General features: G+C 33.8%; 1 protein-coding gene across 1 annotated transcript; it reads right to left on the bottom strand.

Annotated features, from left to right (window-relative positions):
* Positions 1 to 1,108: 1,108 nt before the first annotated feature.
* LOC115998835 lies at positions 1,109 to 13,613 on the bottom strand. The gene is made up of 18 exons (XM_031238498.1): positions 13,436 to 13,613; positions 13,193 to 13,229; positions 12,712 to 12,788; positions 12,263 to 12,328; positions 12,054 to 12,125; positions 10,245 to 10,317; positions 8,666 to 8,703; positions 8,471 to 8,578; positions 4,507 to 4,623; positions 4,350 to 4,430; positions 4,130 to 4,198; positions 3,631 to 3,708; positions 3,312 to 3,413; positions 2,881 to 2,988; positions 2,561 to 2,629; positions 2,395 to 2,457; positions 2,050 to 2,201; positions 1,109 to 1,906 (listed from the first exon to the last, which is right to left on the bottom strand). Exons 2-18 carry the CDS (start codon positions 13,227 to 13,229, stop codon positions 1,387 to 1,389), a joined length of 1,830 nt encoding a protein of 609 aa, XP_031094358.1. The 5' UTR covers positions 13,436 to 13,613; the 3' UTR covers positions 1,109 to 1,386.
* Between the last annotated feature and the right edge of the window lie 2,154 nt (positions 13,614 to 15,767).

Raw genomic sequence — 15,767 nt, forward strand, 5'->3', positions numbered from 1 at the left:
ATTAAAAAAAATTAGGAACCCAGAATAGTTATTCCGTTGTTGGAAACCCCATACTGGGATTTGAGGTTAAGACCTCTCATTTGAAAAGTCATAACTATGCCACTTAACTAGAAAGCCTTTTGCACCTTTGTCATTTTGTTAAGAAATACAACTGAATATCATGATGACAGTAAAATATGTGAGAAGTTGGAGGAGATGAATTTGCAAGCATTAAAGATGCTTGCATCCTTCAGTTTGCCAACTTATTGATGGATGAAGTGTTCCATTTTTTGTACTGAGTCTCAAGTTCCTCATACGGGACCTAGGTTCCTAATAAATCATACGAGAGTTATTGAAATGCTTTTAGGGTTGAAGAACCTTGAAATAGGAGACTGAAAAGTGAAAAATAATATTGTGAATTTGGTTCTAATATAAGAAGGAAAATAACATATGAAATTTCTACTTTACCGCTATAGTAATAGAGGATTTTTTTAGTTCTTCATTGGGTTGAGACGGAAACATAACGTCAAGAACCAAATTAAACTCACTCTTCGTTCAAATGAAAGGGTTAAAATGGATACAATCATAACTGATAGATTGAGTCGTCACTACGGATAGAACACAATGACCAAAAATGCATTTTTTCAAATTAAAACTTAATACAACTAACAAAGTTAATAGCACAATATAATTTGCTATTTTGTACTCAAACATTACTCAACCCAAAACAAAATGTTAATTCTAATAGTGTTAGGTTATCTATTGAAACACAAGAGTAAAAAAAAAAATAGTTATGAACAGATACTGCATTGTAATGGAATCAGTAGTATTCAAAAAAAAAAAAAATAGTGTTAGGTTATCCACAACTTTACAATCTTTTCTCATTTCCAAAATGCAATATCACTAAATTTACAATTATTCATTATTTACTCTCCATCCATGCAATTATTTCTCCTCTTTCAAGAATGGTCTCACTTTCACATCACAGGATAAAAAATTAGTTCACTTATCAATAATAATAATAATAACATCACCATATAAAAAATTATTTCGTTTATCAAATGTGATAAATTTTAGAAGAAAAAAAAAATAACGTTAGAAGCCTTGGGGCCTAATGTTATAAACTTTAGAAGAAGAAGAATTGCATTACATGGACTTAATAATAATAATAATAATAATAATAATAATAAGTGGTAGGGCTCATTAGCCCTAATTATCAAATGCCAAGGATGCTACTGTTACACTTGTTAGGGCGTGGTTTTTACCCAAGAACAGAACTATTCTACAAACAAAATAAACCCATGCATCAACATTCACATAAAAAAATTCACACCTATAGTGCCTCACTCAACTTTACCGACGTAGTTTGGACAACAAGAATAATTATCATCAGTGCGGATTTAAAAATTAGCGTGACGAACTCTCAGGAAGGATAGGTTCTCCAGTGAAGGGGTCAAATTTGTAAGGTTCCCCAGTGAAAGGATCAAACCTTACTTGAGATCGAGTAGGTTGATGATCAGCAGCATTTGTGGTGTAAGAGTTTAATCCCACTCTCCCATAAGCTGCAGAAGAACTCGGTGGTACCTGCAGACGAGCACTAGCTTCCTCTGCTCCTCTTAACGTTGTTACAACTCTCCCATAAGCTGCAGCAGAACTGGGTGGTACCAGCAGACGAGCACTAGTTTCCTCTGCTCCTCTTAACGTTGCTACAACTCTCCCATAGGCTGCAGAACTCAGTGGCCTTTGCAGAGGAGGGCTAGTTTCCTCGATGTTGTAGAATGTTGGTCCCGCTCTGCCATAAGCAGAAGTACTTGATCTAATCCCCTGTAGGGGAGGGCTAGTTTCCTCAAGTCTTGTCGTCACTCGACCCTGCAATAGATGGTGGTGTGGTAATGTTGGCGAATAGAGATCTCCGTATAGTCCAGACCTGCAATAAACGGAAACCAAAAGTTAATTGTTCGTGTAACCTCAGTTGTGCAATGGCCAATTTGAAGATATAAAATGTAGGCAATATTCTCAGAGATGCGAACTCATGGGCAAGGATTGAACTCAGCAAGTACAAATACTTACCTACTAACAGGAGATGGCACATGTGGGCCATAGGAATCAACAGGGAGACGAACTTGTTTTGAGTACCGAACGGTATCAGGTTCGGTCAAAGTGGCATCCTCAACTCTAGAAAAACTTGAAGGACTCCAGTGCTTTCCCACCTTAGCATAATGCTGGATTCAGAAAATCAAATTTGCTCATGAGTAATGAAGCAAGCTCATATGACAAGCTTACAAACAAGAACTTAGCAATCTGCTGCAAGATGCAGAAGATTGAGTTTTCTAAAAAAGCTAATTTGAGTATTTGACAACCTCAAAATATGAAACTTTTGCTTTGCAACCTTATAAATAGGGGTAAATTACTTACTTTAGCAATTAATCCTTCAAGATATGCTCCTTTGTTTTGCGCATCCGCTCCAGACAACATAAACTATAAAGGAAGATGCAACAAAAGGGAATCATGGGATAATCTTTGCAACATCGGTAAAGGGAAGTTTCTTTCAAAATTTATAAAACATAAAACAATGTCAAACCTGATCAAGAATAGGTATGACTGTAGATTCAGGTAACTCCTTAAGACGGGTTAAACTTTGAATAGTTATCTGTCAAGACAGTCATATCCAAAAATTGAAGACGTTGAATTAGGTGAATCTCATTTAAATTTAGAATTCCATGACAAAACCACAAGACAATTAGCTATTGCTAATAACCAGATACAGAGTGCAATTCCAATCATGAGCTCAATCTATCTGACAACTATTAGTTTTTAACATCCAAGGTATAGGGAAAAAAAACATGAGCAAATTTAAGACTTTTAAGTCATTGAAAAAAAATTTCATAACATCACACTTACATCATATCTAGTAGCAATCCCAAGCCTCATGATCCTCAGTAAACGTTCAGTGACAACAGCTGGTAATGCAACTATAGCAGCTTCATAAGGATCAGAAACTTTGACTTCCTGATAACATGTAAATATATAAATAAAAACAAATTCGTTTTTCATATATGCATCAAACAATGAGATAAAAGAAATGTATGTTTGTGCTCAGTTGACGCTTAGTGACCCCACTTCTCAAGATCCCTTCCCCAAGTTCACCAGTGTGGGAGGTTAATTGTTTAATTTTCTATAAATCAATTTGTTGAATATAACCTGCTCTTAAAGCATGGAGAACAAAAGACAATAGAATACAAAAAAAAAAAAAGTAATAAGAGAGGAAAAAAATGAATTAAGTAGGTCAAGACTGATCAAGTGATGGATTTGAAAGCAGGAAAAACATCAACCTCTGGTTCCTTGGGATGGTTCTGAATGTTGGTGGATGACTTGCTTTGTGACTCATCACGAACGCGCTTCTTGCTTTTGTCCATGGGCCTTGCAACTTCAACCTGTTATAAGAAGAGGTGTGTTCAAGTCTAAATGTACATCTCACAAGCATGCAATGTACATCTATAACACAACTCAACTAAACCGTTGTCCCAATCAACCACATGGGATCTTTTATTGGATTCCATTTCTACATCCCTCTCTCTTTAATACTTATTCAGATGTAACCCCTTGCAGATTCAAAAAAAAAAATTGAGATTCCATAATAACTTATATAACCTGAAGTTTATATGGTGGCCCTCCATTTGGTCCTGGTAATGTTTTTTCATTCAATTCCTTGATAGCATTGTCAAGATCCTATCATCAGAAGAAAGTTGATGTTAGAGTATCAGAAAGTAACAAACTTAAAAGATGTCATTTCCATTGTTGAAAACCTTTTAATTTTTCCTCCTTTGGAGAGGGTGCAGCATTTGAGCCCATAATTTTTGTAACAATATCTTTTGGACCAGATACATTTTCTTGTTTAGGAACATATGTTTTGCTAAGATATGCTCTGATATAGTCATATAACCATGTAATGCCATGCTGAAAGTCTACTCATAAAAGAACTTAGGTGATAACTAGAAATTCAAGGTGATGCTTTATCGGAAAATAGTTGGCTAGCTTCTGGTACTTAAATTTTAGACAAACACATCCAACAAAGATCGGTACACTGATACACTATATGCAAAAAGGTTAGTAGATATCCTCCAGAATCATGAATGCAAACCGCACTTACAAGCCGTTTTTCAAAGTGAACAAATCCCACCAAGGAGTTACCCTTCCTGGGCAGCACGACCCTCTCTACCTGGAAGATGCATGATTAGCAAAAAGTTATTTCTTTGATATATCATTGGTTTAACTTGTATTTGAAGTTTGAAATTTGAAATATAGTTAGTCAATCAATAAAAATATAGTAACAATCAAAATCAAAATAGTTACTAAAACCGGTATAATACCTTCCCAAATCGCTCAAAGAGTTCCCTCAAGTAATTTTCATCAGCTTCAGATGGAAGATTTCTAACAAAGGCTATTTTAATCTGGCAAATCAAATAACGTGAGTAAGAGTCACTTGAAGAACTTTCTACTCAAACATTTAAGAAACCAATGAATAACCTTAGCAATTTCTTTTTGATCGATTTCTGGTTCCTCCTCAGCCCATTGAATAGCTGGATGCAAATTACCAAGAAGGAATTCTGAACTGGTTCCCAACCGATATGCACGAGATGCAGCCTGTGATTGATAATTTTGGAGGCTGGTTCAATTTTCTTAAGAGAATTTATATTTTGGATTTTACAAGCCATTTTTTTTAATTACATTAGCACCGTGTATTGGACTGATATAGAGGCAGTATAGTTATCATGGGTTTTCCAGGAAAATATTCAACATATGATGTTTTTTGGAGGGAGAAAAAGTTCAACAATTGGTTCATGCCATTCAATATGGAAATATATATAGGAGTTTAGTTAGAGTAAATTTCTCTAGTATTGATATATTAATTGAAAGAACATGCTACAGATATTTTTTAAAACCTTGGTCATTCAAAAAATGCATATGATATCTTTGTCAAGGCCTACATCAGAAGGTGGTTTAGCATAGAATTCAACATATGATGTTTTTTGGAGGGAGAAAAAGTTCAACAATTGGTTCATGTCATTCAATATGGAAATATATATAGGAGTTTAATTAGAGTAAATTTCTCTAGTGGAAATATATATAGGAGTTTAATTAGAGTAAATTTCTCTAGTATTGATGTATTAATTGAAATAATTAGAGTAAATTTCTCTAGTATTGATGTATTAATTGAAACTCGAAAGAACATGCTGCAGATATTTTTTAAAACCTTGGTCATTCAAAAAATGCATATGATATCTTTGTCAAGGCCTACATCAGAAGGTGTTTTAGCATAGAATTCAACTTATGATGTTTTTTGGAGGGAGAAAAAGTTCAACAATTGGTTCATGTCATTCAATATGGAAATATATATAGGAGTTTAATTAGAGTAAATTTCTCTAGTGGAAATATATATAGGAGTTTAATTAGAGTAAATTTCTCTAGTATTGATGTATTAATTGAAATAATTAGAGTAAATTTCTCTAGTATTGATGTATTAATTGAAAGAACAAGCAACAGATCTTTTTAAACCTAGGTCATTCAAAAAATGCCTATGATATCTTTGTCAAGGCCTACATCAGAAGGTTTTGCATAGAAATTGCTTGAGAAAATTAAATAACCTTTACCCAGAAATAACACCAAACATTAAGGGATCAATTCAAAAGGAATGATCAGCCATATAGTATTTTGATCTAATGAGATAAGATATTTTAATCTATATCATACAGACTAAATAAAATGACTAGGAAGGAAAAGGCATAGCCATAAATAATAAATTACATGAGAAAAAAAAAAACAAAAAAACAAAAAAACAAAAAAAAAAACAAAACAAAACAAAACAAAAAAAACAATGATAGCAGACTTCGATGTTGAGTCTACTAAGTTTCAATGAGAAAGTGACTGAAGAATTGAAAGATAATTGAATTTCAGTCTAATATCAAGAACTAAAGAAGAGCCTGGTCAACCTAAAGCTGAGTGAACTTCAAAGAGCCACCTAACACAGCAAAGCTACAACTAGAGAGAACACATGGGAGTGTTGGACTCCAAATTCTGAATTGAAAACTCCAAGTAAGAAACCATAAACATCAATCAGTTTATCAGTCCATTTAAATAACCCAACATATATTAAACATGTATCATATTAAATACAACAGACTATTCCATGAATGGCAAAACACTATCGTTCTGCCAGGAAAGCAGAATGGTTAGATGGACGCTTTAATTTCCAGCAGAATTTCAACACAAATTTATTTAGGAAACAAAATTCATTTACACCACACCCCCCCACCCAAAGGTTGCCTCTCAAGAGTCAAGATAGATCAGTACTCAATGGAAATTCTTTCCTTCAATCCTTCTGATTATCACCATTCAAATAATTAGTATTTAGAAATTGTTTAGGGACATAACCAGTTTGTTAAAAGCGTGCGCTTTTGCGCTTAAAGCGCAAAAGCAAAGCGAGCCCTGGCTGAGGGCTTCGCTTGAGCAAAGCGCACGAATATGAGAAAGCGTGTGCCTTTGTGGGCTTTTTGGATAAAGCGGTGAAGCGATAAAGCGCAGAAAAGCATGCTTTTTCATGTGTAGCGCAGTCAACGGTCATAAGTTATTAAAAAAAAAAAAAAAAAAAAAACAACAACAACAACAACAACTAAACCTAATAACCTGGTCGGGTCGCGAGTCGCAAAGACGCAAGACACAACTCGCGCAGTCAAAGATGGGGATGGATTGACTTGGGGTGAAATTGCCAAATTTTCGGGTGCAAATGAAACTCCATATTCTCTTAGGCATGTTTCAAAAGGAAAAGAGAAGGTTGGGAGTTCATCAAGGTCTAAGGGAAAGGAAAAGGTTTCCGAGTATAGACTAGTGGATGAAGATGATGAAGAAGGATTTGAGGATGATGGAATTATCAAATTTGACAATTTGGATTTGTGTGATGAAGAAGATGAGTTTGATATGGAGGATTGAATGACTTTGAAGGATTGAATGAATGAATGATTGACAATATATTATATTTTGATGACAAAATGGCTTAAGTGACCTTATTTTGATGACTAAAGTTTGTTTTATTATGATGTTATGACTATAGTTGTTCTTACTTAATGTTATTTTGAGTTTTTGATTATAAGACTATTTGGAGTTTTTGATTATAATATATATATATATATATATATATATACACATATATTTTAAAGCGTCGCTTTGCTTTGCGCTTTCGCTTTAAAGCAAAGCCCGACCTCGTCGCTTTAGTGCGCTTTTTCGCTTTAAAAAGTTTGCGACATAAAAAGAAACTCATTTGGCTACCTTATATCAGCAACTTTTTTTCTCTGCTGTGCGTCATGTAAACAACAGATTATGGGAAGATAACTTTTACATGTGAACTATTAAATTGTCATTAAAGTTTAAAAAAACACAAGACTCTATGTTGTGAAAACATTTTAGTAGCCAAAGCATGAAAAAGATAGGGCAGCCAAAAAAAAGGAAATTCAGGAGTAAAAAGAAAAGGAGGCACCAAATTGAAATTTTAAAAAAAAAATAAAAAATGAGGCAAGATTGTGCAAGAAACAAAAGAAAAATAAATTTGAAGAGTAGGAAATAAGTCAAATCAAATAAGAGATAGCAAATGAAGATTCAAGAGGAAAAACTGGGGTATAGAAAAAAGTTATCCTGTTTGCACAGATTTCTGACATGGAATAAACACATGAAAGTCCCAAAGTCACAGACAAAGAGAAGAAAAAGTTCAAGTGTCACAATTAATTGGAATAATACAAGTTTGATCCACAAAGAGTGATTTTTTAAGGAGATCCGATTTGGAAATTGGAGCAGATTCTGAGAGTGTACAGTTAAGTTTTGAGATACAGCTAATAGATTTCTGGTACATAAATTTGTATTCCTACTCATTGTTTGCAGAAACATATAAATGTATTACAAATTTGGGTATACAAACCAAAATGTTAATTAATGGAGTCAACAAAATTGTTTACAGATTTTTTTTGTTCAGTGAGGATCCTAATGAGCATTTGGTGCAGTGTATTTTTGGTACCCAAATAATAAGTTTTTGCTACATAGAGTTTATATTCCTAACCAATGTTTTCAGGAACATATACTAGGGCAATAATTTGGATATATTATCCAAATATTATTTAATCGAGTCTAAAGAATTGTTTAAGAGAATAAATGCTTGCTATCTAGTTTTCAATATTTTTAGGTCTCATATTCAATATCTGATAATGCTTCAGCATCTAAGAATTGATATATATTTGTTTGATATATATATTTGGTTTCAAAATAATTATGGCACCATATTGAATCTGGAACCAAGAATCAGAACACAGGGACCTGAGATTTTATCCTGTAGGATATGAGATGCAACAGGTAAGTAACACTACTGAAGTTGGAACATGTCAACAGCCAAATACTTGTTAAAGAGCAACCACTAGAATTTTAAGGAAGAAAGGGAAGGAGGTTTTACAGCATGAGATGAGAATTTAACAAAAGCAAAGCCCCGATTCCGTTGCTTTTGACCAGCTTGCAGATCTCCATGCATTACAAGATTAACAGATACAACATCTGGAAAAACCTGTTTGGAAGAAGTGAGTGTTGATACAAATATTTCTCACAAGCCTAATCAATTGCAACTGCAATTGTACAAAACTACTATTGGTACCTGGTGTATAAGGTTTTCAAATTCCTCAGCACTCCAACCTTGAAAAGGGAAATTCAAATCATGCAATAAGGCAGCCAACAAGAAATTTTAATTTATTATTCAAGAGAAGATTTATAAAAAAAATTAAAAAAAAAAATAAATAAATAAATAAAAAAAGAAGGGAGGCAAAAGACATTATGGAAGACAAAGTTATTGCAAAGTTTGAACAGACTTAAGACCATAATAAAGTGCCATTTGCATGTTCAAAATCCACAAGGTTTACTTTTAAAAAGCTCATACAAATGCTTAGAGGTCCCAGTAGTCCAGATTAGGGAGCATTATCAGCCTGAGATAAAGGCAGAATTATGGGTTATAATGGGGTTGTTATTGGACTAATCTGATGTTTGGTTGTGAAATTAATCACGGAAAAATGAATTGGAGTAACAATACTATGTTTGACTTAAAGGACTAATAATGGGATCACTAGATGGATGAAAAAAACAAAATTATCAACATCACCAATACAGCAATACAATTGAGAGAACAAGAGGATGAAAAGTCAGCAAATTAACACAAGCCTCACCTCACCAAAAATGGCTAGCCTTAGAATGCATAGTAACCAAAAGCAGGGTAATGTATCCATGTTGTGTTTGTGTAAGACACTAATATTCCTAGGACACTAGAGATTAATTGCACACCAAAATAATTGTCTCGAGTTTTTCAAGGAGCATGTGTCCTTGTTAGGGGATACATGCAGGACACCGACTGATGATGGATTGATGGTGATACCGTGATAATGAAGTTGAAGTTCAAAAAATGAAATTTAATTCTGTTAAATTTCAGTGACTTGTGTAGCACTTCAGTAGCTTCATCAATTCTTTGAATCCTTGTAGGATATTTCATGCTACAATTCTTTCTTCTTGTCATTTTTTGTTGATTATTGTCTTTTTTCATATCATTTTTCACTTGATTTTCCATTTGATATGTATAATAATTCACAACATTAAAATATTGTTCTGGCATTTGAATTCTATGCCCATTGCTTTAATGTTCATCACCATTGAAATGCATTTTTAGCAAAGTGATGAATAATCTTTAGTGAAGGGTTGAGGCTAACACATCCATGTGAACTAGGGTTCATAGTACAACCAATCAACCATAGGGTGCAAAGGTGGGTGGGAGTCACTACAATACCAACCCACATTGGATAGCAATCCTGGGATTGCTAATCATGTATCCAAATATAAATATAATCCCCACAGTTTTGGGATTAATTATACAACTAGCCAAATCTCAGGCGTAAATTATGTACCAAATATTCCCCCCTTCAATCCCTTGACCCAAATGAATCTTGAAGTTCTTAAAGCAATAACGAGAAGGGAGACAAAACACCAGAGACTCAACCAAGATTCCATGAATACATAAAATTTGACTAAAAATATACACAAGCAAGGCATTTTCAAAAGATATAATGGACCAATCTTTATAATAAAAAATTTAAGCTTCAAAAGTCATGATGGATCTTACAAAGTAAGCATTAGAATACCTATTTAAGGAACCAGTGCATGTCTTACAATCCACTATATAATATGAAACAAACCTTTGTTAAGATTCCCAAAAAATAATGTATCCTGCTCTATTGAAGGGAGAACACCAATCTTCCGTCCATCTATCTGAAACAATAACAAATCAATGATGACTAAAACATTTCCTGTTTAGTTTGTTGTAATATAGGAAAACCCTAGCATAGCAGTGGATTAGCCCACTATGCAACACATAATGTTCCTATATAAGCATATGTATCACTCTTAAAATGAATGCATTACAATAATATTAATATAACCATTATACTTCTCCTTTCTTTAATTTTCATACATTAGCTTCCACCTAATTGCTTTATGCTGGCTATTCACCACTTGCCGAGGGCTAGAACCCTCACCCCCAGTATATCACCAAAATTTTCAAATCCAAAACCCCAAGACTTATTTTTCTAGAAACTTATCTCTCGCAATTGTAATCTCATTCTGACCATTTCCCGTGGTTGTTTTGAGAAACTAACACCATTGCCATATTCAGACCCTCGTTGTGACCTAATTCCAGAAGTCTCACCCCTCCTCATGGGCCCACAAGCTCCACTATCCTGGTTGGATCTTCGCTTAGGTTTTCGCTTAAGTCTCACTTTCAAATGATAATGTGTTGACACTATCAACACCAGCATACTCCTCTCCCTCAAGCAACATAGTCTACGAAGTTTGGTGGCTATTTCCACCGTCACCGACCCACACACCACCACCTCTACCACCTGCCACCACCATCAATAGCCAACCAATATACTACTATTTTCCCTTGATCGCTATGGACCAGATGAATCCCTCCATCCTTAACCTCTACCACGCTTGATGGAAGAAAGCCTTTCTTTTTTATGTTGTGTACTAGTGTCATAGAATAATTGTGCTGCCGTCTTGTTTTGAGGCTGTTCCTTCGTAATTTCATCTTCATTCCCAAGGCCCAAGGGTCATGTGTAATGTCATGTTTTCTAAAGCTACTCATATTTGACACCATCATCTTCTAGACATGTCTAATAGGTTTATTCTCCTATTCTTAGTTTCAAGTAAGATGAAGTGTTTGCCTTAATTCAAGCTAGCAACATTTAAATGTTCCAGTTTGAGGGGGAGTGCTGAAATATAGGAAAACCCTAGAGTAGCCCTAGGATTAGCCATAATATTCCTATATCAGCAAGTTTATCACTCTTATAATGTATAAAATTAGAATACATCAATATACTCATTATACTTCTCTTTTTCTAGGATTTTCATATATTAGCTTCTGCACTTCTATCCCTCAATTTCAGCATAGTCTTCTCTCTCATACCAAACATCGCTTAATACTTCAAGCCTATGGTTAGTAAGCAGGGTAAACTCATATCTGCACTTGGCATCCATTTTTACCTTCGCTATGGAATTAAAGCTCAACAATCATGTGCACTATATATGCCTGGGCATGCAAATTGAACAGGGCATAGAAAGAAAATGGTTGTACAAAGATGCATAAAGTGTATCCCACATTGAATGCTACATTAAATTTCAAGAAATTTCTATCTTAAAGAGTGATACAGAAATCAAATTGAGTCTCTAGCCAAAACAATATCTCAACTAAGATAAGGAAAAAGTCATTCCTTTTTAAATCATTTTCAAGTAAATCCTTCAAAAATCAGAACACAGATATCCATATTTTCAAAGGTACATCATTACTTCCTTAATTTTCGAATTATAATATTTCAAAGTTGGTTATTAGCATGCATGCAAGTTGCAGCAGCCTTAAGAAGGAAACCAAGAAAGATATGTGGCAGTAAGCAGTTCTCAGCACTGTAAAACACTTATATGTCTGGTGAATATAGAGTTAGGCTTACAACATATCCAGACTTTTCCTTTACAGCTTTTTCTGCAGCCTCTTTTGTTGCAAAACGGACAAACCCAAAACCCTGTGACAATTGAAAAAATCAGATGTGAAACAATAATATCCAATATCTTCTTTACCTCAGCTTCACTCATTCCATTTTGCTGCAAGAGATTGAGTAGTCAAACAGGCAATAAATAAAAAAATAACAATAACAATAACCTTTATGTTGCCACTCTGGTCCTGTATCAGCCTTATTTCAACAATTTTGCCACAAGCAGAGAATACCTGAGAAAAAGTAGATTGTGTCTTGTTTATGATAATTGCTATTAGTAACCAGATATGAGATTAACTACTTCAGGTTGAAATAAATGTTTTTTTTATCACAGCAATGATCTGCCAAGAACTAATCAAATTGCGCTGAATGTATTATACTATTATTATAAGTTACTCTTAAGGTTTTTTTTAAAAGAAACAGCATAGAAATGATTTAGAATTTGAATTGAAAAAGCCACTTATGGGCAATGACAATATAGAGACCATAAGGAGTTAAGAATAAGTTATAGTACTGCAAACTGGATGGGAATAATCTTAATTAGGCTTCATTGATCAGGCTTGAATCACAACATTGAAAAATAGATGAATACTTTAAGTCTAAAAGAGTAGCAAACCTCTCTGATCTTGTTTTCAGTAACAGTACGGGCCAAACCACCTATAAAAACTTCTGAACCTTTATTAAAGGGATTCTCTGTCAGACAATAAGCCATAAAGAAACAGATCAAAAACAGTCTTTTATAAACATAGCATACACCTATTTTATTTTAGGTACATAAAAGTTTAGTTCAGAGGAGGCTACCCCAGTTCAAGACCAAGGAATACCACAAGTCTCAAAGAGGACTTATGGTAGAATTTACTGATTGCCCACCTACAGGGACTGCTAATGGTGGGAATCAAACATGCATACAATACAAACTTATTACGAAGTTGTTGCAGAAGAAACTGGCACCAGCGAATTTCTAAAAACCAGGTGCACTATCATATCCATAAAAAGATAATAGCTTGTGCTTTAAAATGCATTCTTCACTGGAAACTGGGAATTTTTCAAAAGCATAAAAGAAATAAAATAAAAGAAAAGAAAAAAAAAATACTCACGATGTTCAGCTTGAAGATGCTCAGTCGAATGGCTCATCTGCAACGACAACAGAAAGTTATTGTTAGAGAGCATCAGGGCACATTGGCAATCTCAAATCAACACCAACTATTTCTACCTGAATTAACTCCGTAATTCAGGTTTTTTTTTTCAACTTATTGATCATCATTTTCAATAGTGCATATAAATTTATAATGGACCAGAAATTTCGTGGCGCTAGAAATACGTATAGAGAGATAAATTACCAGTGCAGGTGAGGAATTGGAGCTTCAGTTGCAGTTGGTCAGTGCGCGGTAACTGGAACTGGAACCCTAAAATTCCAGCGATTTGTCACTGCTCGAAGAACGTTGGCCGCGAATTTTCCCCAATGTATACCGGGTTACCTATATTATACTCTTCTCCTTGGAGCAGTTTAGACAAACTTGTCAATCGTGTTTCGTTCATTTTGACATTAAATATAAGGTATTAATAAGTGTGGTCATACAAATTAAGAAAAAGTTTCAAATTAGCCACGAAAGTATACATGAATATGCAATAAAACCATTCAACTCAAAAGAAATACAATTGACTTTTTAATCAAGCTAAAATCATACAATTGGATTGAAAGTGACGTGTTTTTTAGGTTAACCGCTGATGTAATAATTAACCTCTAAGACTAACTCTATCCTGGAAAATATGGAGTTTGCAAGATGATGTGGAAAATGAGAAATTTTTTTTTTTTTGCTTGCCAAGTGTGTTGTAAGCTTGCTATTCTTGCAAGTTTGCAACACTCTTAGAAAAGCTGCCAAATGGAAGCTTAGGTACTTTTTTAAAAAAATATTATTATTGTGTGTGTGTATATATATACACACTTATTTTTTTATTAAAAGTATAATCGTTTTTTAAAGTGGGAGTATTGCTGGAATGTAGAATAAATAGTGAAAGAAAATTTGATGATATGGAAGTAGGGTCAACTTTTGAAAGTGATATTGTTTTGCAGTGATAAAGATAGAATAATAAATTGTTTTATTTATTTATTTTAAATATTAAAATTTAAGAAAATAAAAAATAAAAAACCCAACCCCACCCCTCCCTTCCGTCTTCACCGACTTTGCATTTCCTCTCCGGCCATAGATGAGTTGTATATATATTTGTGCAAACCCACATTCATTTTTCAAAGTGGGATAAAGGCTATTTACAAGCCTTCCCAACACAAATAGGTTTATTTTGAGTATTTATTTCTGTTGATTGTTATCCCCCAACTTTTAATTATTGCTTAGCTTCCATCGCTTTCCCTATCAATGTTTCTAGATTATTTTCAAGATCACGCATAAATAGCATTCCAATGAACAATAAAAATAAAATTCTTTGTTTGATTTCCACTCAGATCATTGAGCAATAGGGTCAATTGTCTTTAGAGTGAAAATATACTATTATTGTAAATTCTACCATTAATATGTGTATTGAAGACATTCTCTTATATTTTCTTTAAGGGACCAAGCTTAAAATTTTTGAAGAATTGTCTAGTCAAGCTCATGATATGAAATGGTCGAATAGCTAGTGGTGGAGGTCATAATATCTCTATTCAAAATTATAGAGGAGGTAAGAATGATGATGCTAATGAATGTGGTAAACCATTTTCAAAATCTAAAAAGATGGAAGTTACAAAAGAGTTCAACCAACATATATTGATTTTAAGGTTTAGTACAAAAATCATTTTTAAAGTCAAATAAGAGTACTTTGAGAGTTAGGATTTAGAAATCATTTAGAGGCCACACACTAAAAATTTACTTTGAAAATTGAAACCTTGAAAAAAAATAATTTGAAACTTTTATGAAAAGAAAGATAAGAATAGATAAATGATAACATTTAACATTGGCTCTAAGATTGTGAAGTGATACTTAAGTTGATACTAAACATTTACTCTTGAGTTAGTTTTTGTGGCGAAGTTAAGATATTGACTTGAATGTATTATTATTTGATGCTCTTGTTGACTGTTGATGTATGGTAAGAAAGGGCGGGAAGAGAGCTACTCGGTAGAAATACTTGATAAGGTATGAAGTGAAGGACTATGTGGTACCAAGAAGAGATCCTAAATGTGTAACCGTTACAAACATTAAAGTGCTACTTAAATTGGCCCCTTTTTTTTCAACCTTGCAAGTCTAATTTAATTGGTTTAGGATAATTAAGTTGTTTCAATTTAATATTTACAACTAAAAAAACACTTGACAATTACTTTAGTTGTTTGGCTATCAACTTACCAAGTTTAATTAAAAATGTTTGAAATATCACCTCCTTTCTTTTAAACATCTCATCAAATTTCACCCTTCTAGTAAAACCCAAGACTTGCTTTTGTGACAAGTAATTGAATCTCTATCACTGGAGATCAGTCATATAAACACCGAAGCCTGCTTTAGTTTGGTACAAATTGTCTAAACTTTTAACGAGAATGGATGGATTGCATATATTTCATCATAAATGGAGTGGCACAACTTGTGCCGAAGTGAGGCCCCTTTTGTAAATGATAAAAGCCACATGTGGATAACAACAGCAAAATGGACAGTAGCTCACAAGTCACAAGTGGACAGCAGCAATATG

This window comes from Ipomoea triloba, chromosome 12, assembly GCF_003576645.1.
Source record: "Ipomoea triloba cultivar NCNSP0323 chromosome 12, ASM357664v1".
Lineage (NCBI taxonomy): Eukaryota > Viridiplantae > Streptophyta > Magnoliopsida > Solanales > Convolvulaceae > Ipomoea > Ipomoea triloba.